Raw genomic sequence first — 24,430 nt, 5'->3', positions numbered from 1 at the left:
AATATGCATTCTGGGGAAGGCAGTAGGAGAACCTGGTGACAAAGGCCGGCGGCCATACACTCCAACAGGGGCATCTATGGTGCAGGGGTCAGCGGTACACCCCAGTGGAGGTGGCTGTACCTCTTCCTCAGGCAGGATGGAATACACAAAATGCAGCTGACAAGGTGGAGGTGCATGGGGGACCCTCCGAGTACTTGCGGGACAACTGGATTGCATGTGCCTAGGTTGCTAGCACCCATAACATCTCCTCTCTGTGATTCCCCCAGAGCGTGGTCAGAACAGTTGGGGCCCAGAATTGTGAGCAGTGGTTGTCATCAGTCTGTGGCTGGTTGGAGGGGCAGATATAACTGGACGGGGCTGGGATGCAGGAGCAGGCTGTGGCTTATTGTCCAGAAGCCTCCTCCATTGTGGTCGGACAGTAAGGGCCTCATCAGCTAAAATATGAACCTACACAACCTCCCCATATTCCACATCAAACACACCTTTTGTAATGATGAGACAGTGTAGAAGCACATCCCGTGTACTGATGGGATTGTGTAGGAACACATCATTTGTGCTGACTAGATAGTATAGAAACACATCATGTGTACTGATGGGACAGTGTAGAAAAATGCCCCTTGTACTGACAGAACAGTGTACAAGCACACACCTTATACTGATGGGACAGTGTAGAAACACATATCTTGTACTGACAGGACTGTAGAAACACACCCTATGTACTGACGGAACTGTGCGGAAACACTTCCCGTATACTGATGGTACAGTGTAGAAACACACCCCTTGTATTGATGGGACTGTGCGGAAACACACCCCTTGTACTGATGGCACTGTGCAGAAACACACTCCTTCTACTAACGAGATTGTATGGAAGCACACCTCTTGTTCCAACTGGATAGTGCAAAAGCATCATCCAATCAGTACTGAATGTGTACGGCCTAGTGATGGGCAGACCTGGACTGTTAAAAGTCTGTGTCGTTTCAAACTTACCTGAGTGCTGGGCCTGGAATTCGGCAACTTGGGATAGATATATATATATATATAGATAGATAGATAGATTTTTTAATTTATTTTAATGGATGTTCACTTGCTGTCTTTAAATAAAATCTTGTACACTTTTTTGCACTATAAAAACTCATGTGTCCTCTTGTTTGTAATATATATGTATGTATATGTGTGTGCGTGTATATGTATGTGTGTGCGTGTATATGTGTGTGTGTGTATATATGTATATACGTGTACATATCTGTGTATGTATGTGTATATATAAATATATATGTGTATGTGTATATATATATATATGTATATATATATATATATGTGTATATATGTGTGAGTATATGTATGTATATATATATATATATATATATATATGTGTATATATATATATATATATATATATATATATATATATATATATATATATATATATATATATATATATATATATATATATATTGTGAGACTGTGACCGGGGTTATCTATGACGGCCGGTATGTCTCGCCCCGGTTGTGCTCACTCCATGATAATCCACTATAGGGTTAATGCTGTTTTCCCTACAGGCTGAAGGGAGGGATAAATAGATTCAGGAACAAGGGCAGGTGTGCCGGGTGTGAGGGGGATGATCACATCTCCCTGAGTTCTCTGCCGGAAAGGCACATATGTAATATTGTGGACTTTTTCTTTGGAATAAACCGTGTGCTGTGAACCTTGGTGCCTGGATCCCGTGTCTTCTGCAGCGCAGCCGACGACGCTACCTCACATATGGTGGAGAATCGGCGGGCATGACAGCCGGTGAGGTGTAGCATCCATTCCTGGTGACCCAGTAGCACATGTCCTGGATTCGAGCGGCTATACTACAGCCCAAACCCGGCGACGCCATGGAGGACATACTAAAGCATTTGGCTCAGGCTAATGCACAGCAGCAACAGACCAATGCACACCTGCTCCAATCCTTGCAAATGCAGGAAAAAAAATTCCAAGAACAGATGGATCAGGCCAATGCACGTCAGCAGCAATCCTTGCAAGTGCACCAAGAACAGATGGAGCAGGCCAATGCACGTCAGCAGCAAGCCTTGCAATTGCAGGAAAAAAGGCACCAAGAACAGATGGTTCTCCTGGCCAAGTCGATCCGTGCCGGACCGGCAGCAACAACCCCGGGATCGGGTGATGACGGCAGCGTCCGGAAAGCGGTGAGACAAGCGTTGCAAAAGATGACCCCGGGTGATGATGTGGAAGCGTTCCTGGCGGTGTTTGAACGGGTGGCCGAGCGGGAAAAGCTGCCGACCCCGCAGTGGGCTGAGGTATTGTCACCTTATCTGACGGGGGAACCCCAAAAAGCATACCTGGACCTCTGTACCGAGGACGCCATTGACTATGTGACCCTGAAAGCCGAAATACTGGCTCGGTTGGGGGTGAATACCTATGTACGGGCTCAGCGGGTAAATCAGTGGTTCTTTGAGGAAGCCAAACCCGTACGCTCCCAGGCCTATGACTTGTTACATCTTGTAAAAAAGTGGTTGCAGCCTGACACTCTGAGCCCGGCGCAAATGGTGGAAAGGGTAGTAGTGGATCGTTTTGTGCGCACTTTACCCGTCACCGTTCAACGGTGGGTCGGACAGGGTGACCCGAGTACCCTGGACCAATTAGTGTCCCTGGTAGAGCGGCATGTGGCTACGCAGGACTTGATACGGGACACTGAGACTTTGCGTACCGCCCGGCGGTTCGGCCCCTCCAAGCCTAGGGCCAAGGACCCACCGCTGACACCGGTGCGGGAGTCCACTACCGTCCCGTCTGAAGCTGCACCCTCCGTCCCTGAGGTCCGGAAAACTATGTACCCTAAACGACAACTCGTCAACGGGGTGTCCTTCCCTATTAGATGTTGGCGGTGCCAGCGGGTGGGACATATGGAAGCCCAGTGTCCACTCACCACGGAGCCCATGGATTGTGGGGTTACCCGGCGGGGTTCAATGTATGCTCAGGTGGTGTGTACCGCTGACCTGGTCTACCCAGAGACTGAGCCCCACTTGTGCCAAATTCAGGTGAATGGATGTCCGGTTACAGGCTTGTTGGATTCCGGAAGCTTAGTGACCCTTGTGCGATCAACCCTAAGGGCTAAAGTAAAGGCCACCGGACGTACCGTGGGGGTGGTTTGCATACATGGGGACCGCCGAGACTATCCCACGGGGATAGTCACCATCACAGCACCTTGCGGTCAGGTGCAACATGAGGTGGGACTTATTAATACTCTTCCCTATGATGTGATCCTAGGAAGGGATCTGCCCTATTTTTGGACTTTATGGAAGGGACCTCCTAAGTCCCCTCAGATATTGGTCAGTCCGGGACCTGAGCCCTACAATCCTGAATCCGGGACGCCTGCCGTAGGGGTCCCCATGATAGGGACAGGATGTGAACCTGATAGGTCGCCCCTAGAGGTATTGGCAGGAGAGGCTGAGACGGTCGAGCCCATCCCGGAGTTGGAGGCGTCCCCAGATACGTTTGGGACAGCCCAACTCCAGGACCCTACATTAATACATGCCCGGAGTCGGGTGACAGTAGTTGACGGGGTGGCACAGCTGCCTGGTGCCCAGGTAAGATACCCCCATTTCGCTCTTAAGCAGGATTTACTCTACCGGGTAGATGAAATACGGGGCGTAGGGGTAGAGCAGTTGGTGGTGCCCCAGCCGTATCGCCGGCGGGTCCTCGACTTGGCTCATAAACACCTGATGAGTGGTCACCTAGGGGTCAAGAAAACGCAGGAGCGAATATTGCAAAGGTTCTATTGGCCCGGGGTCTTTGGGGAGGTAAAACGGTTCTGCGAAACCTGCCCGGAGTGTCAGCTTACCGCACCCCTGACCCACTTTCGCAGTCCGTTGGTACCATTACCCATTATAGAAGTCCCTTTTGAACGGATAGGAATGGATCTGGTGGGGCCCCTCGTAAAGTCTGCTCGAGGGCACCAGCATATCCTAGTGATCGTTGACTATGCCACCCGGTATCCAGAGGCGATACCTCTCAGACATACTGCAGCCAAGCTTATAGCTCGGGAGTTGTTTGCTGTGTTCTGCCGGGTGGGGTTGCCCAAGGAGATCCTTACGGATCAGGGGACCCCATTCATGTCTAAAGTGACCAAAGAGCTATGCCGGCTACTCCAGATCAAGCAGTTGCGTACGTCTGTGTATCATCCTCAGACGGATGGTTTAGTGGAACGATTCAATAAAACCCTGAAAACCATGCTCAAAAGGGTGATTTCCAAAGACGGGAAAGACTGGGATATGATGCTTCCCTATTTGATGTTTGCCATACGAGAGGTGCCACAGGCATCCACGGGGTTTTCGCCTTTTGAATTGTTATACGGGCGACATCCCCGGGGATTGTTGGACCTGGCAAAAGAAACCTGGGAGCAGGAGCCCACCCCCCATAAAAGTGTGATTGAACACATTTTGGGTATGCAGAACCGCATAAGCGCGGTCATGCCAATTGTGAAGGAGCATTTACAGGAGGCTCAGGCCGCGCAAAGCGGCCGCTACAATAGACAAGCCACCGTGCGGACCTTTAATCCCGGGGATCGGGTGTTGGTATTGATTCCCACGGCGGAGAGTAAATTCCTGGCTCAGTGGCAAGGCCCCTACGAGATAAAGGAAAGAGTCGGGGTGGTTAACTACAAAGTATTGCAGCCCGGTAGGCGGAAACCTGAACAAATATACCATGTCAACCTATTAAAACCTTGGCAGGAACGGGAAAACCTGATGGCTGTTTTTTCCCCACCTCCCTCCTCTTCGGGTCGTTCACATCCGGCTCCAGCGACCTCCGGAGGGGACGAACCGGAAGTAAGGATTGGAGAAGCCCTCACCAAGACACAGAGGCGAGAGGCCAGACGGTTGGTTCAGCAGAACCCCGATGTCTTCTCCGAGCTGCCCGGTAGGACCAGTCTGATACGACATGATATTGTCACCGAGCCCCACCTGAAGGTACGCCTGAAGTCATACCGGGTACCGGAGGCTCGACGACAAGCCATATCAGAGGAAGTAAAGTCAATGTTACGCCTGGGGGTCATCGAAAAATCCCGGAGTGAATGGGCTAGTCCGATTGTCCTAATACCAAAACCCGATGGCTCCTTAAGGTTCTGCAATGACTTTAGGAGATTGAACGAAATATCCAAGTTTGATCTCTACCCCATGCCCCGGGTGGATGAGCTGATTGATAGGCTGGGACAGGCGCGATACTTTACCACGCTCGACCTGACCAAGGGGTACTGGCAGGTGCCACTAACGGAGTCCGCCAAGGAGAAAACCGCTTTTGTTACGCCGGACGGTCTCTTCCACTATGTTGTCTTGCCTTTTGGGTTACATGGCGCTCCGGCCACGTTCCAGAGGTTGATGGACTTAGTGCTGGAACCCCACCAGGCGTATGCTTCAGCGTACCTTGATGACATCATTATTTACAGCTCCGATTGGCAGACCCACTTGGAACAGGTACAAGCGGTGGTGGACGCACTTCGAACAGCCGGATTGACAGCCAATCCCAAGAAATGTGCGTTGGGACTCACGGAAGCCCGCTACTTGGGCTACGTAATAGGCCAAGGAGTGATTAAGCCCCAAATTAACAAAGTGGAGGCGATCCAGAAGTGGCCTAGACCCCTGACCACGAAGCAGGTTAGGGCCTTCCTGGGTATCGTGGGGTACTACAGGAGGTTTGTAAAAGATTTTGCGGGACTATCAGCCCCCTTGACGGACCTTCTCAAAGGCAAGAAGTCCGTCATGGTGCGCTGGACTCCGCAGGCCGAGGACTCCTTCCGGGCCCTGAAGGAGGTCCTGTGCGGACAGCCCGTTCTTGTAAACCCTGATTTCCGGAAAGAGTTCATAGTACAGACTGACGCCTCGGAGGTCGGCCTGGGGGCAGTGCTGTCTCAGGTGGTTCAGGGGGTGGAACACCCCGTCACCTTCTTAAGTAGGAAGCTCACCCCTCCCGAGCGGAATTATAGCGTAGTGGAGAAGGAGTGTCTGGCGATCAAGTGGGCCTTGGAGTCCCTACGCTATTACCTGCTGGGACGGCAGTTTCGCTTGGTGACGGATCACTCTCCACTGGTCTGGATGAGGTCCGCCAAGGAACGGAATGCCCGGGTTACCCGGTGGTTCCTTTCTCTGCAGAACTTCCGGTTTACGGTTGAACACCGGGCCGGTAGGTTGCAGGGCAACGCCGATGCCTTGTCCCGCGGCCCATGTTTGATGGCAGGAGTTCAACCCCGCACGCTTGAACTGAGGGGGGGGGTATGTGAGACTGTGACCGGGGTTATCTATGACGGCCGGTATGTCTCGCCCCGGTTGTGCTCACTCCATGATAATCCACTATAGGGTTAATGCTGTTTTCCCTACAGGCTGAAGGGAGGGATAAATAGATTCAGGAACAAGGGCAGGTGTGCCGGGTGTGAGGGGGATGATCACATCTCCCTGAGTTCTCTGCCGGAAAGGCACATATGTAATATTGTGGACTTTTTCTTTGGAATAAACCGTGTGCTGTGAACCTTGGTGCCTGGATCCCGTGTCTTCTGCAGCGCAGCCGACGACGCTACCTCACAATATATATATATATATATATATATATATATATAATATATATATATATACATATATATACACATATATACACATATATGTATGTATGTGTGTGTATATGTGTATATACACATATATACACATATATGTATGTATGTGTGTGTATATGTGTATATATATATATATACACATATATGTATGTATGTGTGTGTATATGTGTGTATATATATATATATATATATATATATATATATATATATATATATATATATATATATATATATATATATATATACACACACACATATATGTATGTGTGTGTATATGTGTGTGCATATATATATAACAGACAGACATTTTCTCTTTATAGGTATATTTTTCAGTAAATTGTAAATTGTTCTTTGTACTGAAATGTCTCCGAATTTCCAAGAAAAAAAACTTGGCATTCATTTTCTGAAAATGAGAAATGGTCAAAATAACAAAAAAAAATACATTGCTTTCAGACCTCAAATAATGCAAAGAAAACAAGTTCATAATCATTTAGAAACAACAATACTAATGTTTTAACTCAGGAAGAGTTCAGAAATCAATATTTTGTGAAATAACCATGATTTTTAATCACAGCTTTCATGCATCTTAGCATGCTTTCCACCAGTCTTTCACACTGCTTTTGGGTGACCTTATGCCAATCCTGGCGCAAACATTTAAGCAGTTCTCTATGGGGTTCAGGTCTGGAGATAGGGCTGACCATGATAGGGTTTTGATGTGGTGGTCCTTCATCCACACATTGATTGACCTAGCTGTGTGGCATGGCACATTGTCCTGCTGAAAAAAACAGTCCACAGAGTTGGGGGAACATTGCCTGAGCAGAAGGAAGGAATGTTTTTTTCCAGGATAACCTTGTATGCGGCTTGATTCATACGTCCTTCGCAAAGATTAACATGCCCAATTCTAGCCTTGCTGAAGCATCCCCAGATTATCACTGTTCCTCCACCAAATTTCACAGTGGGTTTAAGACACTGTGGCTTATATGCTTCTCAAAGTCTCTGTGTAACCATTAGTCGACCAGGTGTTGGGCAAAGCTGAAAATTAGGAAGGGACTGGGTCTGACCGGGCATGAGAGAGGACGTATAGACGGAGAGCTCCCGGGGAGGACGCAAATTACTGACTCCACTGGGCCCATGAGACCGCATTTTCCAGCCACACAGGCACCGGACACCTCCCTGTCTTTACTGCATGCCTCACATTGCGGAGCCATGACCGGAGGCATCAGCAGACGGCAGCGGGAAGCACCAGGCACAGAGCGGGGAAAGTCCCAAAATGGCACCGGACAGCAAACTGAGTGCCAAGGCGGGAAGGAGTGCTGCAGCGAACGCGGTGGTGAAGCTGGCGGGATTTGTGAGGGCTCCTGGTGGTGGGGGTACTTCCTCCACTGATGAGGCACTACAGAGCCCATTAGACTTGGGCAAGCTCGGGGCATCACAAAGCCCAGTGCATTTGGTCAAGCAAGGGGCACCACAGGGAGTAACAATCTCGAGTAAGCATGGATCACCACAAAGCCCAGCAGACTCGGGCAAGAACGGGGTGTCAAAAAGCCCTGTAGACTCGGGCAAGCAAGGGGCACCGCAAGGCCCAGCAGATTTGAGCAAGCACAGAGCACCACAAAGCACGGCAGGTTCAAACAGGCATGGAGCACCACAAAGCCCAGCAGGCTCGGGCAGCTATGGAACACTAAAAAGTTCGGGCAGGTATGCTGTGTTAATGGAGAAGGAGAGAGATTAGGGCAGTGTATCTGCTATGGGGGAGGAGATGTCCCCACTGCTGCAAAATGGTCAGGTTCTTGCCACAACAGAGTCACAGACAACCATAGGTGAAGTGAGCTTCCAGGGTGAGGAGCCCACATTGAAGGACGTGTTATCTGCTGTTAAGCAATTTGGCATTACTATGCTCTCCCTAAATACCCAGATGGGACAAATCAAAGAGGAAGTATCTCATATAAGTCAAGACCTGCAAAAAGCATCTGACCGCATAGCAGCATCAGAAGGAAGAATAAGTGAGTTGGAAGACAAGCTGCCGCAAGTGTCCAGAAAGGTGGGCGGCTATGAACAACAGTTGGCAGCCCTGATGAGTAAAACTGATGACCTAGAGAACAGGCTGAGGAGGTATAATGTGAGAGTGATCGGAATCCCGGAGAAGACGGAAGGTACAAACCCATCCAAATTTTTCGTGATATGGCTGCACAAGATATTTGGAGACGTGGTCCTTTCACAATTTTACGCAGTTGAACGGGCACACAGAGTCCCCACAAGACCATTGCCACCGGGTGCCCCACGAAGACCGGTGTTGATTAAACTGCTCCACTACAGAGACAGGGACGCCATCCAACGTACAGCCCGCAACAAAGGAGACATCACTGTCAATGGTCACAGAGTTTTTCTTCCCGGACTTTTCCGTGGAAATATCGAAACGGAGGGCGTGCTTCATTGATGTAAAGCATCGCTTTAAGGGCTCTGCATATCTCCTATTCCATGCTATACCCAGCGAAGCTTAGACTGGCAACACTACCATATTTTCCGGACTATAAGACGCATTTTTTTCCCCCAAATGTTGGAGGAAAGTGGGGGGTGCGTCTTATAGTCTGAATGTAGGGCTGTGGGGAACGAGGGTGCTGCGGTGGAGTGGGTCATTGGCGGCACGAGCAGGCTGTATCAGCCTTCCGTGACCACGTGGACCCGCTCATTTAATATGCACACCCATCATCCCGCCCATTATCTCTCAGCACTGAAGCTGGCGCTGACTGGTGGGCGGGTTGATGGGTGGGGAATGCACGCATATTAAACAGCCTGCCCGCATGATCACCCCTGGCAACTACAGCCTGGAGTGATCATGTGCGGTATCATGTGTGTATTCACTGCCCCCCCGGGAATCATCATCAGCGCGTGGTGCAGTGAATCAGTATAACTCACCGGCCACTATCCCTGCAGCACCGCGATGTCCTCCTGTCTGTGCTGGCGGTGGCTGTGTGGAGAGTAGCGGTGCGCACAGCAATGACGTCATCGCTGTGCGCACGTGTCCACACGCAGGCTTTGCCGGCACAGACAGGAGGACATCAAGATGCTGCAGGGATAGTGGCGTGCTCCACACTCCAGTGCTGCTGCTGACACAGACTGGAGGAGGAGGAGCGATGCTGCAGGGAGTGAGGTAAGGTGAGTATGAACGTTTATTTTTTTTTATGTGCCTCAGGATGCAGGACATATAGCAGTATGGAGGTATACAGCAGGATGGGGGTGTATAGCAGGATGAGGGCATTTAGCAGGATGGGGATATATTATGAGCAGGATGGGGGTATATTATGAGCAGGATGGGGGTATATTATGAGCAGGATGGGGGTATATTATGAGCAGGATGGGTGTATATTATGAGCAGGATGGGGGTATATTATGAGCTGGATGGGGGTATATTATGAGCAGGATGGGGGTGTATAGCAGGATGGGGGTATATTATGAGCAGGATGGGGGTTTATAGCAGAATGGGGGTATATTATGAGCAGGATGGGGGTATATTATAAGCAGGATAAGGGTATATTATGAGCAGGATGGGGGTATGTTATGAGCAGGATGGGGGTATGTTATGAGCAGGATGGGGGTATGTTATGAGCAGGATGGGGGTGTATAGCAGGATGGGGGTATATTATGAGCAGGATGGGGGTATATGAGCAGGATGGGGGTATATTGTGAGCAGGATGGGGATATATAGCAGGATGGGGGTATATGAGCAGGATGAGTTACATAGCTGAATGGGGCCATATGCCAGGATGGGGTATATAGCAGGATGCGGCCATATGCCAGTAATATAGCGGATGCGGCCATATGCCAAGATGACTGTATATAGCAGGATGGGGGCTATACCAGGATGAGGGACATATACTGTATATACAAGGCAGGAGGATCATTACCAGGCTGGGGTACCTTAGTAGAGAATTTGGGGACATTACCCCCATAACAGTGTCAGCAGCAGATCCTCGCCCCATAACAGTGTGTCATGACCACATTTTTTGCTTAAAATTTTATTTTCCTATGTTCCTCCTCTAAAACCAGGGTGCGTCTTATGGTCCAGTGCGTCTAGTCCGAAAAATACGGTAAATGAGATCTTTTTCTCTGAAAATCCGAAGGATGCCCTCCGGTGGCTGTATTTGAATGAGCTACGAAGAGGAAGAGGGAGAGGAAAAATCCTGGTGCTGCTTAATTTATAATCTCTGCAACAAGGAGGAAGAATCCTGATGTTGCTTGATTTTGTGATTTTAATTTTTGTTCCCTGTAAGGTCAAGTGCCACGATCAATAATCGATAGATGGTTACAGTTGTAGGATTATTTCCTTTTGGTCTTCTCCAGAACCACTATGGCCCAGTGGTCAAAGAATTTGGCTACGTCATTTTGAGGAGTTGAGGAGGTGGCGTCTCCGGGGGTGATTTCCCCCCCCCCTTTTTTTTTGTTGCCGTTCCCTTTCTTTTTGAGTTTCATGCCAGGTTGCAGGATGAACTGGTGTCCTCTATTTGGCTTGATTGTTTTTGTAGGTGTTTTTTCGTTCGCATTTTATGGGAAATTAAGACTGTATGATATTGCTAATGTCTTAGTTCTGTACAGGATTCTGTCCTTTGAGGTCCTACAGGTCTGGGTCCGAGGGTGTGTGATGTCATTTGGGGATCATCGGGAGTGCACAATATTTCTACTTGTTTGGTATGGCGGGGAAGGTTAACATCTTAACTTGGAATGTCCGTGGTCTAGGTGATCCCACAAAGAGGGCAGCGGTTATGGATTTTGTCAGGGATTATTTTCCTGCTACAGTCTGTCTACAGGAAACCCACTTAGATGAGGAAAAAATAACATATCTCAATAGATCGTGGATTAGTCATAGTTACAATTCCACTTTTTCATCTTACTCCAGGGGGGTCAGCCTAATGGTACATAGGGCCATCCCGTTTTAACCTATTGCATCTAAAGTAGACAAGGAGGAGAGGTTCCTCTGTGTCCGCTGCAAAATTCTGAACAATGAGCTGATCCTAATAGGGGTATATATCACTCCACCTTAAAATAATGGTGTCATGAAGATGGTGGCGGAGGCTATACAGGATAACTCGGATGTGCAGGCGCTATGTATGGGGGATTTCATCAATACTATTCACCCATATTGGGAGAAATACTGCCTATTTCAAGTTTTGGCGAGACGATAAAACATCTGGCACTGACGAACATTTGGAGGGTTGGACACCCGGGAGTTTGTCAATTCTCCTGTTATTCTAAGTCACATGAAACCCTGTAAAAAATGTAATATAAGGAGAGTAACTCCGGCACACTGTAATGCCTCCCAATGGAAAGTCAAGAAGTAAAATGTCTGTATTTGTCTCAGATTATTTATTGAGGAAAAAAAGTACAATTGCAGAAGGTCCGCCTTAAAACGTTTCGGCCTTCGTTTCGGCCTTCATCTGGTCGGACAGACTGACTAAATGTATAGTAGTCCTGATATACTGTACCGTACCTTGCCGGACGCACGGGGCACACACGCGGTTCACCTCCTCAGGTCTCCCTACACCTAGGTTATGTTACCCAGCAACCGCTATACCCACAGTTCCCTGCATAGCCCATGTTCCTGAACATTTAGGAATTCCCATTTTGCGCTAAGCGCACTATTTTCAGTCTCACAGCACCCTCACCTAAACTGTTTTCGTCAACTTGCCACATATATACAGATTGGTCTTTCAGCTCTGATTGAGCTGTGCATTACGTACATATAAGCAAAGAACCCCTTCAGACGAAACCATAAGCATAGATGAGATCACATCATTGATTCACCACGGGAAACACCGCATCCCCATCAGTAGGTAATAGAAGAATTAAGACGTATGATTGTGCACACCAGCCCCGTCCTTTCATATATATCAGGACTACTATACATTTAGTCAGTCTGTCTGACCAGATGAAGGCCGAAACGAAGGCCGAAACGTTTTAAGGCGGACCTTCTGCAATTGTACTTTTTTTCCTCAATAAATAATCTGAGACAAATACAGACGTTTTACTTCTTGACTTTCCATTGGGAGGCATTACAGTGTGCCGGAGTTACTCTCCTTATCTTACCTGCCTAGAGCCATCTCGGATCATTCCCCCATAGTGACCTGCCTTCGACTTCTTCCTGGGCCTGATCCTGCCCTTGTTACACAGTCCCTGAATCCTTTCTGGCTGCAAATTATTGAGGCTGATCCTATTGCTTCCACCTTAAATCACTACTTGAGAGAAAACATTCAGGAGAGTATTTCTCAAAATATTATATGGGATGCCATGAAGGCCTGTTTACGGGGGTTACTGATACAGGGGATTAGCAGATCTAAGACTCAGTCACATCAGTTTGGGATATTTCTTCGGGACAGGGTTCAGTCTACGGAACGCCAGTACATAGAATTGGCAACTACTCAGAATCTGTTAGAGTGGAAGGAGGCCCAGAAGTCATATGATATACACCTTAGGGAAAAGGCCAAGAATAGGTGGATGTTTCCACACCACAAATTTTTTGAAGAATGGGAAAAGGCAGGGCATTTATTGGCTGTAATAGCTAGGGCACATCAGGGAAATTCCTTTGTTGGTGCAGTAAGAGACTCCACGGGATCGGTGGTCAATGAGTTGGAGAGGATTTTGCAAGTTTTTGCTGACTTTTATCAGCAATTATATACTTCCAAACTAAGTTTTAATGAGGCCCAGATTGACTCTTATCTTGCGGGTATACCTCTTCTCCGGCTCTCTGAGACGGATCTGGTCTATCTGAATGGCCCACTGCAACTGGGAGAACTGCAGCTGGCGGTAACTTCCATGTCCAATGGAAAGTCCACGGGATCAGATGGTCTTCCCATAGAAATATACAAAAAATTTGGGGACATCTTATTGCCGCAGCTTCTGGACACATTCCAAGGGGCGGATGAGGCGGGCTGTCTTCCTCCATCAATGCAGGAGGCAATTGTGATGGTCATACCTAAACCAGGTAAGGACCCCTTACTTCCTGATTCATATAGATCAATCTTTCTCCTTACCACAGATATCAAAATTATAGCCAAGGTATTGGCATCTAGATAACATCAGACGCCTTCACCTCAATTTACAGCTTCCAGTGGATAATCCGAGGGACAGGGTTATCTGTTCCCTAGACGCATCCAAAGTGTTCGATTCTATCAAATAGAACAATCTGTAGGCGGTTCTCCGTACGTTTGGGCTGGGTGAGGACTTTATCTCCTGGGTAAAATTATTATATGGTGGACCCACTGCCAGGATTAGAATTTATGGCAGACTTACTCCAACATTTAATTTGGCTAGAGGCACTCGCCAGGGGTGTCCTCTCTCACCTCTTCTGTTTGCAATGGCTGTAGAGTCCATGGCACAGGTTCTGCGCTGACATCCAAAAATAGTGGGCTTCAATAGAGGGGATCGGGAGGAAAAAGTGGCTTTATACGCAGATGATACTCTCCTTTTTCTGTCAGATGCATCCGTCTCCCTACCCTTGGCTATGGAGTCGATTCAGGAGTTTGGAAGATATTCTAATGATAAATTGGGGGAAGTCTGTTTTACTCCCTGTAGATAACTTGGATAACATCCTTAGATTTGTCTCATCAAGACTGCAAATCTCCTTGCATTTTAAATACTTGGGAATTAATGTCACTGCCAGGGTGAATGATAATTCACTATTCACTAATTATGATAAACTTAACCTGACCCCGATTCTTAAAAAATTTAAAAACAAAATTGACATATGGACCCTGCTACCTATCGGTGGGACGGGCGAACCTGGTCAAAATGATCTGGATGCCCCAGCTGCTGTACGTCCTACATAATTCTCCACATTGGATACCCCAAAGATATTTCTATAAAGTTAACTCACTTTTTAGAGAACTGATTTGGGGATGGCGTAGTCCAAGAATTAAATTAGAAACATTACAAAGGAACAAACAGAATGGGGGACTCTCAGCGCCGAATCCATGGGCGTACTTTGCAGCTGCCCAAATACAACATATCCGAGGGTGGGATGACCCGGGGGGAGGCCCGCAAAGAGCTTTATTGCAGCAACACTTCAGCTCATCTAGGCTCTGAGGTCCTGGAATCAGGTAGATTTCACTCGGCGTCTGAGACTGCGCCTAGTCTTCTGTTGATACATAAGCTATGGGAAAAAATTAAGGATATGCAGGACATCAAGGGGCCTTTGCAGTTTACCTCTGTCTGGGACATCCCATAGTTGCCCAACCTAAACAAATTAGAGGGGTTTGGAGGCTGGAGAGGGAGAGGGTTGGTCACATTTGTGCAGCTGCTAGGTGATAGCTTCAAAAGGCCCATTTACACACAACGATATCGCTAACAATATGTCGTAGGGGTCACTGAATTCGTGAAGCACATCCGGTGTTGTTAGTGACGTTGTTGCGTGTAGCAGCTCCGAGCGAGTGTTAACGATCAAAAATACTCACCTAATCGTTGATCGTTGACACGTCGTTCATTTTCAAAATCTCGTTGGTCGTTGTGGACGTAGGTTGTTCGTCGTTCCTGAGGCATCACACATCGCTACGTGTGACACCCCGGGAACGACTAACAGCTTTTCTGCGTTCTCCGGCAACGAGGTGGGCGTGTCGTTAATGCGGCTGGTCTCCGCCCCTCCGCTTCTATTGGTCGGCCGCTGTATGACGTCGCTGTTACAGCGCACGAACCTCCCACTTAACAAAGAGGTTGTTCGCCGCCCACAGTGACGTTGCTAGGAAGGTAAGTATGTGTGACAGGTGTTAACGATATTGTGCGCCACGGGCAGCGATTTGTCCGTGACGCACAAATGACGGGGGCGGGTAAGTAGCGTGTAAATGGGTCTAAAGAATTCTCCACGTTACAATCAAAGTTTGGTTTCTGAATGGCGAATTCTATAAATACCTCCAATTAAGATACGCATATCTTGCTAAAGACAGCATTGTCGGCCAGGCGGTTCAATGCAATAGCATAATTCAGAGAATAGCTCTCTCAAGTGGTTCATCTGGTTTAATATCTGTACTGTATTGTGTAGTACTGGACAGGTTATTAATGCACCATTCACCGAACTCTAAAGGGAGCTAGGAATAGGAGTTTGGTCCTATTGAGTATAATAAATGGGCGGAAATATTGGAAAGAATACCTGATCTGTCTCTGGGGGAAGCCCACAGATTGTCTCAGCTGTATGTGATTTACCGAATCTACCGTACCCCAAAATTTTTATTTCACAAAGGTGCCAGGCCGGACTTCATTTGTCCACGATGTGGGGCGGACTCCGCGTCCATGCTCCACATGTTGTGGTCTTGCCCCAGTTTAGAGGTATTTTGGAGAGGTGTGACTTAATAGAATGTATATCGTGGATCTGAGCCTTTGTATGTATATTGGGGTATATTGAAGACCTGAAGGTGGAGGAGGAGGGTAAAGTGGCGGTTGCCCGTATGTTATGCATGGCCAAGAAATTAATAGCACAATATTGGATCTCAGACCAGGTTCCAACTATCTCAGAGTTTATTAAAATTATTTGGATGGTAAACCTGGAAAAGGGAGTATATTGGAAAAGGAATTGTATGGTCAAATTTGAAAAGATTTGTGCCCCGTGGATAGACTACTCTGGTCTGGCATCTAGGGATTTGTTAAGGTTACGATTAGGCCTGTTTTAGAACATGGTTTAAATAACTGAAATTCTGCACTGATGCGGGAACTGTAATTTCCTTCTATGGATCTATTGTTTACTCTCATCTAACTTTCGGCATGCTCTTCGTTAACCAGGATGATATTTTTGATGATCTTGGTCCTCTCGTCTACCCTAGGACATTTTACTTTCTAAAGAGAACTACGACATCTATTCATCACATGTGGTGAACAATCTAATATGTGATTTTTTTTTTTTATTTTTTTTTTTTCTCGGGGCGGAGGGAATGAAGGGGTTTTAGGGGTCATGTTAACCCCAATTTTGTCTGATTTATGTCTTATATAAAATCTTTAATAAAAACATTTTGGTTTAAAAAAAAAAAAAAAAAAAGCTGAAAATTAGGTAAAAAAAATTCAACAAACATTTTTGCGACGGACGTATGAATCAATCCACATACAAAGTTATCCTGGAAAAACAGTTGCTTCCTTCTGCTCAGGCATTGTTTCCCAACTCTGAGGAATGGTTTTTCCGGCAGGACAATGCGCCATGCCACACAGCTAGGTCAATCAATATGTGGATGAAGGACTAGCACATCAAAACCCTGCCAAGTCCATCCCAATCTCCAGACGTGAACCCCATTGAAAGCCTCTGGAATGTAATCATCAGGAAGATGGATAGTCAAAAGCCATCAAACAAAGAAGCAATATTGATGCAATCGTGTTTTATTGACAGACTATCCGCAAAAAGGGAAAACAAATGCCTCAACCAAAAATAGTGCAAAGCCAACGTTTCGGCCAAGATTTGCCTTTGTCAAGGTTTTGCCATTACCCAAGGAGGCACAGAGGATAGGTAGAGGGAAAGAGGAGATGCCTTGGCAGCAGGAGAAATGGGGACAGGGTCCCAGGGGTCAGTGGTGGCAGCAAGGAAAGGTCTTTCCCTAATGGATGCAACAATTCTGGGCAGCTGCAGGCTGCTATTTTTAGGCTCGAGGCAGCTCAATAAGCATTGGTCTCTCCAGCCTGAGAATACCAGCCCCCAGCTGTCGGATTTTATCTTGGCTGGGTATTAAAATTAAGGGGAACTGCATGTCTGGTTTTTAAAAATTATTTATTTAAATAATTAAAAAAAAAAAACAAAAACCTCCACATGCGGCTTATACACAGCCAAGATAAGCACATGGCTCGGGCTGCAGCCTGTAGCCGTATGCTTCATCTGGGTTGGGTATCATAATACGAGGGGACCCTATACTTATATGGGGACCGGCATCCGGCCCGGAAAATATCAGAGATGTATAGTAGCTTCAGGCAGTTTTAAGTGGAATAATAGAGGAATAGTTTCACATAAAGTCATAAGAGAAGATGATCCAGCATTACTTCATGAGGTATACAAGTAATCCCACACATCGTGGGAGATCTGACAGCTTCTCTTTATGCTGATTTATCTGTACATGTTATGAGACCAAATCACAGATATTGAAACCGGTAAATGAGATCTGCCCTCTCTTCATATTAAAAGTTTTTTACAGTTCATGGGCTGTGTAAATAAATAATTGGAAACCTCAATTTATCTTCCAATATTTTGTCACATTATGATTTAGTCCTGATTTCAAGACTATTAGCTTAAACTTTTACCAATTTTTTTTAATTTTACTTCACTATAAGACCATGTAGTTACAAAAAAAGTTAATGTATGACAAGTGAGCCTGGTTCAATGGTGATCACAATACTGTACAATGTTGTGTGTGATCAAGGGCAGACGCACAGAAGATGGTCCCTGTGTAAGAACTGTATATGGGCCCTTTGCAGTCCAATAGCTCATCATAATGCACAATCCCACCTGCCAAGGAAGTGTTAGTGGTCCCCCTGTCTCTTAGGCCTCTGTGCAGCTGCTTAGGTTGCACCAATAATATGTCTGCCCATGTATGACATGAATATAAAGATTTACAGCTGCTCATTTTCTCCAGTAAATGAAAACTGTTATTTTTGCAGGTGAACACAAACTACATTTTATTCCAGCCTTAATTGGTCCATTCCTTGAAGTAACCTTGATACCCCAGCCTGACTTAAGGAATGTAATGATCCCTATTTTTCATGACATGATGGACTGGGAGCAGAGAAGAAGTGGCAACTTTAAACAGGTACCTGATATATTTATTAAGAAGTATATTCACCTGGGATATCATTGGAGCCATTATTATGCAATATTCATATCTAGACTAGCTTATGAACAATAAAGGTTAATATGGTGAAACCTACAATGTGCTCACTTTATTCAGAGCTTACAATGTGCAATACAAGGTAATATTGTGGTACCGTGTTAGCCAGGAAAATCCATTGAAATACTATGTCCCAAGAATGAGAAGTATTTTAGGAGTGATACCTTTATAGGCTACCCAGAAAAAATTTATATTAGCAAGCTTTCAGAGCATCAAGGCTTATGCCTGAAGAAGGAGCCTTGATGCTCTGAAAGCTTGCTAATATAATTTTTCTGGTTAGCCTATAAAGGTATCACTCCTAAAATACTTTTGTCATTCTTGGGACTTAGTATTTCAATTGATATTCAGAGCTTAAAATTTATGTCACCATATTTTACAATTCCTGCTCACGTTATGAAATGGCTCTCTTAACATCACTAGTGATGTCGCTGGTGAAAGCTCCCACCCCCATCGGTTGTGCGTCATGGGCAAATCGGTGCCCGTAGCGCACAACATTGCTAGGACCCGTCACACATACTTACCTGCCTAGCGACGTCACTGTGGCTGGCGAACCGCCTCCTTTCTAAGCGAGCGGTTAGTTCAGCATCACAGCGGTGTTACTAAGCGGCTGCCCAATAGAAGCAGAGGGGCGGAGATGAGCGGGTGGAACATCCCACCCACTTCCTTCCTTCCTCATTGCGGGTGGCCGCAGGTATGGTGATGTTCCTCGTTCCTGCTGTGTCACACATAGCGATGTGTGCTGCCGCAGGAATGACGAACAATCTGCGTCCTGCAACAGCAACGATAATCGGGATTAGAACGACCTGTCAACGATTAGGTGAGTAATTTTGATCAACGGTCGTTCGTGCGTTTCACACGCAACGCCGTCGCTAATGAGGCCGGATGTGCGTCACGAATTCCGTGACCCCAACGAGATCTCGTTAGCGATGTCGTGTGTAAAGCTCGCTTTAGACATGTTATTGGTGTACTTACTGTGAAATTCTATGTCACAATGGCTGTATAATCCTTATGAAAGTTTAAAGGGACCTGACAGCTGATGCATGTTATCCCATCAACTGTCATAGAAGCCAGGTGTTTTTCTCTGAAACTCTGCGGAAGGGACAGAGCCGCACTGGAGACTAGTCAGACTGGCAGGTCCCTGGAAGCTTCTCACCACCTGCTGCCCAAGATTGACAGGTCTCGGCCCATGTGCCAGGGACTCGCTGGTCTGACTATTCTCCAGTGTGGCTCGGTCCCTGGCAGCTTCAAAAATAAGTTTTTATAATTAACAGCACAGCATTTCAGAGTCAAATATACCTGGCTGATATAATACAGCCAGGACATAATACTTGCTGCCTATGGATCGGGCTTATGTCAGCTGTCAGATTCACTTTAAGATCAATCACTCCCATGTAGCCTGTTTGAAAAGCCCCTCAATGTCCCTCCTCCTTGCATCTGCTGAAATCTGTCAGTCAGATGGGTGGGGGAGATTGAATACACTTGTACTCATGAATTCTCTCAGTAGGCTGATTCATAAAATGCTTATTTTAATAACAAGATTATTCAGCCATTCTGACACTGATTTTTCTAAGTACATCAGCCTCTTGAGACCTAAGAGATCTATTGAATAATGTATGTAGCTTTAATTCTGAAACCTGGTGGTTGATATTCTTTTAGTAGAAAATGTTTAGTTTTTATGCTTTTTTTATGTTGACCCACAATACAAATATGCTATAAATACAAAGCTTGAATTGCCACTTTTAGAAATTGGCAACAAAAACTTTAACAATACCAGAATGGAGGCACCAACTTTAGGGTCAAGCTGTCACTTTTTGGTTTAATTGGGGGGATTCTTGGAAGTCTTCTGGTAGACCCCTCTTGACAAGGAGACTGTATTGGAAATTTCTCACGGTAAAGACTGCATAATTCTCTTTAGTCAGTTTGCTAGTTGGTCATGAGTAAACAGGCAGGTTTCTGCTGTAAGCAGAGGACGCTTATGGCTCCCGATCATTAGAGAGTATATAGGAAATACTGCCTCCATCCTCCATTCCAGGCAATAGTTGTATTTATTGCTTTTGCCTGAAGTATCGCTTTAACCATTACCCGTCAGCGGATCAGTATGTTTATAGATTTTCATTTAGCGGTATTTTGGTTGTTAGGTTCTAATGGTATTTTACTGATCAGACTTGTATACAAACTTGTATACATTATCAGTATCAGTTTGAGGCACTTTATTGAACAAGAGACATAATCTTGGATCAAAGTGGCCTGTATTTATGTAGGCCAAACAATTTTGACACTCCAGTACGTTTCCTATTTTCCAGCTCAGAGGTTTGCTAAGTGTTCCAAGTACTTTTGCAGCTCCCACTCGATTTTTCTCCTGCTGTCTGAAACCATTTCTTTACACCCACCATCATGCTGCTCCATAGGAACATCGATTTTAAACATTGTTTAACGCACACAAAATAAATGACTTTGATTTCTATGTAGGAGCAATGCTGTTAACCCTTGGACTGGTATCCTCCAGTGCATGGTTATAGGGGCAATCGCTTAGTGGCAAAGTGACGGCACATAAGTGGTATTTACCAATTTAGGGTACGCCTCTTTGATTAATAAATCCTTACCTTTTTAGGGAGCTACATGTTAAACCATTTCTTTCTTTATTTGGAATAAATCAGGTTTATTCTTATTACTTTATCGTTTTTTTAAGTGGATAAGTATGGATGCAAAGCTTGTATTTGTTCCTAAGCACATAAGGAATGTTTAGAGTTTTTGGAAGGCTGTGTTCATATAGGTGTTGGAGGCTCTGTTGCCAATTCGGCCAAAAATACCATATTTTTTTGTAAATTGACACCATATTTTTTTGTAAATTGACACATGCCATAACTCTGTTAGGCTAGGTTCACATTTCCGCCAAAATGTATCAGTCTCAATCTGCGGCTCTGGTAAACAACGGAATCAGTTTGGCGGATTCCGTTGTTTCCCATAGACTTGTATTAGTGGCGGATTGCGACTGATGACCTTGCGTTGCATCCGCTGCACGGCGGTCAGTCGTTTTTGGACTGACCGCCGGGCGGAAACAACGCAGAATGTAACATTTTTTGAGCTGTCAAAATTAACACACCGCGCAGGAATCCGTCGCAATCTGTCACGCTTGTAATATTTGTCTATGGTGCTGGATTCCGTCGTAATCCGTCTTACGACGGAATGCAGCGCTGGATTCCGTCATGCTCTACTGAGCATGTCCATCATGTTAGGCACACCCACTGGGCTGTCCCAAACACAAACGGATCATGACGGATCCATCAAAAAACGGACGCACAGCGGATGTAACGGATCAGTTTTTTCACAGGATTCCTGTGAACGGAATCCTGTGAAAAACACATCCGTTGCGTCAGTTGACATCTAAAAAACGACTGATCTGACGGATTTAAAACAACGGAAATGTGAACCTAGCCTTATTGATAATGTGATCTATTCGGCACCACTGGTGTCCTTTTATATGACCTATTCTGTACAGGGCAATTATTTCCTAATAGACGTGCAGAATACAGTCCATAGCTGTAGATTTTTGTATGTGAAGTACCTGTCACTAGGTCAAAAGTGGCCAGTTTTTGCTTTTATTGTATTTCTGCTTTTTTTTTTCCCCAGCATATTTTGTGTTTTTGTTTATTTTAATCCGTTTTGTTTTTTTGTTTTGTTTTTTTTCTTTAAATCTGCCTTACAGTTCCAGAGATGATTTTTTTTTTTTTTTTTTTTTTTATGATTTTTGTTTTTCTTAATATTCAAATTTTTCTGATCTTTACAAAGGAGTACAGATCTCAGGATTTGGGCTGCTTTGCATTATTACCCTCTGACATAAACACAAAGCTAGCTATGAAGATTATCCCCTAAATTGTAAATGTGATCATAGACCAAAAAAATCAAGTTTTATTTCTATTTGCTAGTGGTGGCTATTAAAGCAAAAGTGGCAACAAAACGTTCAGGCATATTGATTGCCACTTTTTAATTATTTCAGAAATCTAATGCAAATCTGTTTTGCTGTTATAGATAGGCCAGCCTGACAAAATGACAGGTCGTCATCCGTTTGAGAAAATGTTGCCAAGGCCACAACTGCACTTACTATTGTTAAAGATTCACTAATAAAAAAAAGCAAGAAAATGTTTGTAATCCCTGGTTATTAGACAATCATCTGCTGAGTTTAGCAATATGGACAGGGACGGCCAATAGTCTGTGTATGGGGAGCCCAACAGATGATTGTCAGAGCAGTTCAGTATCTATCATGCCTGATTTCAGACTACTGATCCTTTGTTCTATAGAGGTAATCTGCCAGAGATGTCTGCCATCAACCCTCTCATAAAGAACACAGAAGGGCTTAGCAGTAGTGATGGGCGAAACCGAACTGTAAAGTTCTCGGTCCATGCATGGACCCTGAACACTGACTTCTCAGGGAAATCTATGTTATTGTTTACGTACAGTCACTTGGGTAAAAATTAAAAAAAAATGTTAAAAACAAGCAAAATAGAGATAAAAGCAGGACAATTACAGCTACCAAGTCTCCCGTGCGACTGTAATTGGTTCTAGGTCTGCTCATTAGCTCTCATGCATATTCACTGCTTCCCCTGCCCAACCTCTGTGACATCATCTGTGATTGGTTGCACTCAGACTGCTGCCATCGGTGATTGGTAGCAGTTAGACTGCCGGTGTGACAGCGTCTGATTAGTTGTGGAGGGGAAAAAAAAATGATTGAAAAAAAAAATGGCATAGGGTCCCCCTGTATATTGATAGCCAGCACAAACAAAGCAGACAGCTACAGGCTGCAGCCCCCCAACTTTGCATTATTTTGACTATGTATCAAAATATGAGTGACCCCGTGCAACTTTTTAAAAATTATTTAAATAAATAAATAATATAAAAAAGCGACATGCTGTTGTGCCGCCCCCGTGCCAGCACTATCCTTTTCCTCTGCACTATTTTGTGTATGGTGGACTTCCTAGTCTGGAACTCAGGAGTCCGCTCCCGGCTGGAGGTGGCCTAAGGAGCCGTGCCCGCAGACGCTGGCCCGTGGGATCTATGGGCCCTGGCGGTGACCTCCTATCTCTGTCAGTGGGCTGTTGTCTTTTATGAGGGACTTTGGGTGGGACAGGACCTCTAGTCCTGGTCTCAATCGGTGAATTAACCAGTCCGCTTGTTTCCAGTTCTGGCTTCAGGGTCCGAGCACCCCCCTTTGTGCTACGGTCTCCGGGTCGGCTCCCCGTGTCGGCACTGGCGGGCTACAAACCTGTCCCGGTCCACCTTTGCTCTGCCAAGCCATCTTCCCGTCTCCTACTGACAGAGACCACCGTCTGCCTCCCAGCCAGAGGCACCAGGGCTCCTACCCTGGTACCGTTCAACTTGAACTTTCCTGCTGGAGCTACACTTAGCTCCAGCCCACACTCCTCTCCAAACTGAACTTCCAAGCTTAACTACTTGTTTTCCCACCCCGGGCTGTCTTGACCCCTGGGTGGGTGTGTCCAACCGCCTGGTCACGCCCACCGGTGTGTCTATCTTTCCCTAAGGGGGGTGACTAGGGTTTTCAGGTTGGCTCAGTGTTTCCTAAGTGGGGGATGGTGTTATGCAGGGGCCTAACTGTGACTACCTGGTTATGCCAGGGCGTCACACTGTTCGTGCCCAATTTTGATACCTAGCCAAAATAAAGTGTACATCTGGGGGCTGGTATTCATTGGCTGGGGAGGCCAATGGTTAGTGAGCCCCAACCTAAAAATAGTAGCCTGCAACAGCCCCAGAATTGTTTCATTTATTAGATGTACCAATTCTGGTGCTTTACCTGGTTCATCCCGATTGCCCTGATGCGGTGGAAATCAGGATAATATAAAAGGTTAATGACACAGCTGTGATTTGTCAAAAAACCACAGCTGTTATCAATCCCGAGGTTCCTAATGAGGGAGGGGTCTTTGAGACCCCCATTACTAATTGTGTTCGTAAAATGAAATAAACACAAACACACCACTGA

At 45.9% G+C, this 24,430-nt stretch overlaps 1 protein-coding gene across 3 annotated transcripts in view; it reads left to right on the top strand.

The window, feature by feature from the left end:
• Positions 1-24,430, top strand: part of DOCK4 (dedicator of cytokinesis 4) — a 415,128-nt gene that overhangs the window by 279,943 nt on the left and 110,755 nt on the right. For all 3 annotated transcript variants that reach the window (XM_075345007.1, XM_075345008.1, XM_075345006.1), the window contains exon 31: positions 18,212-18,360. In XM_075345007.1, the coding sequence (XP_075201122.1) occupies positions 18,212-18,360 (149 nt within the window). The remainder of the gene's footprint in view (positions 1-18,211; positions 18,361-24,430) is intronic.

This window comes from Anomaloglossus baeobatrachus, chromosome 4, assembly GCF_048569485.1.
Source record: "Anomaloglossus baeobatrachus isolate aAnoBae1 chromosome 4, aAnoBae1.hap1, whole genome shotgun sequence".
In the NCBI taxonomy this organism is placed as follows: domain Eukaryota; kingdom Metazoa; phylum Chordata; class Amphibia; order Anura; family Aromobatidae; genus Anomaloglossus; species Anomaloglossus baeobatrachus.
This window is presented reverse-complemented; position numbering and strand designations above follow the sequence as displayed.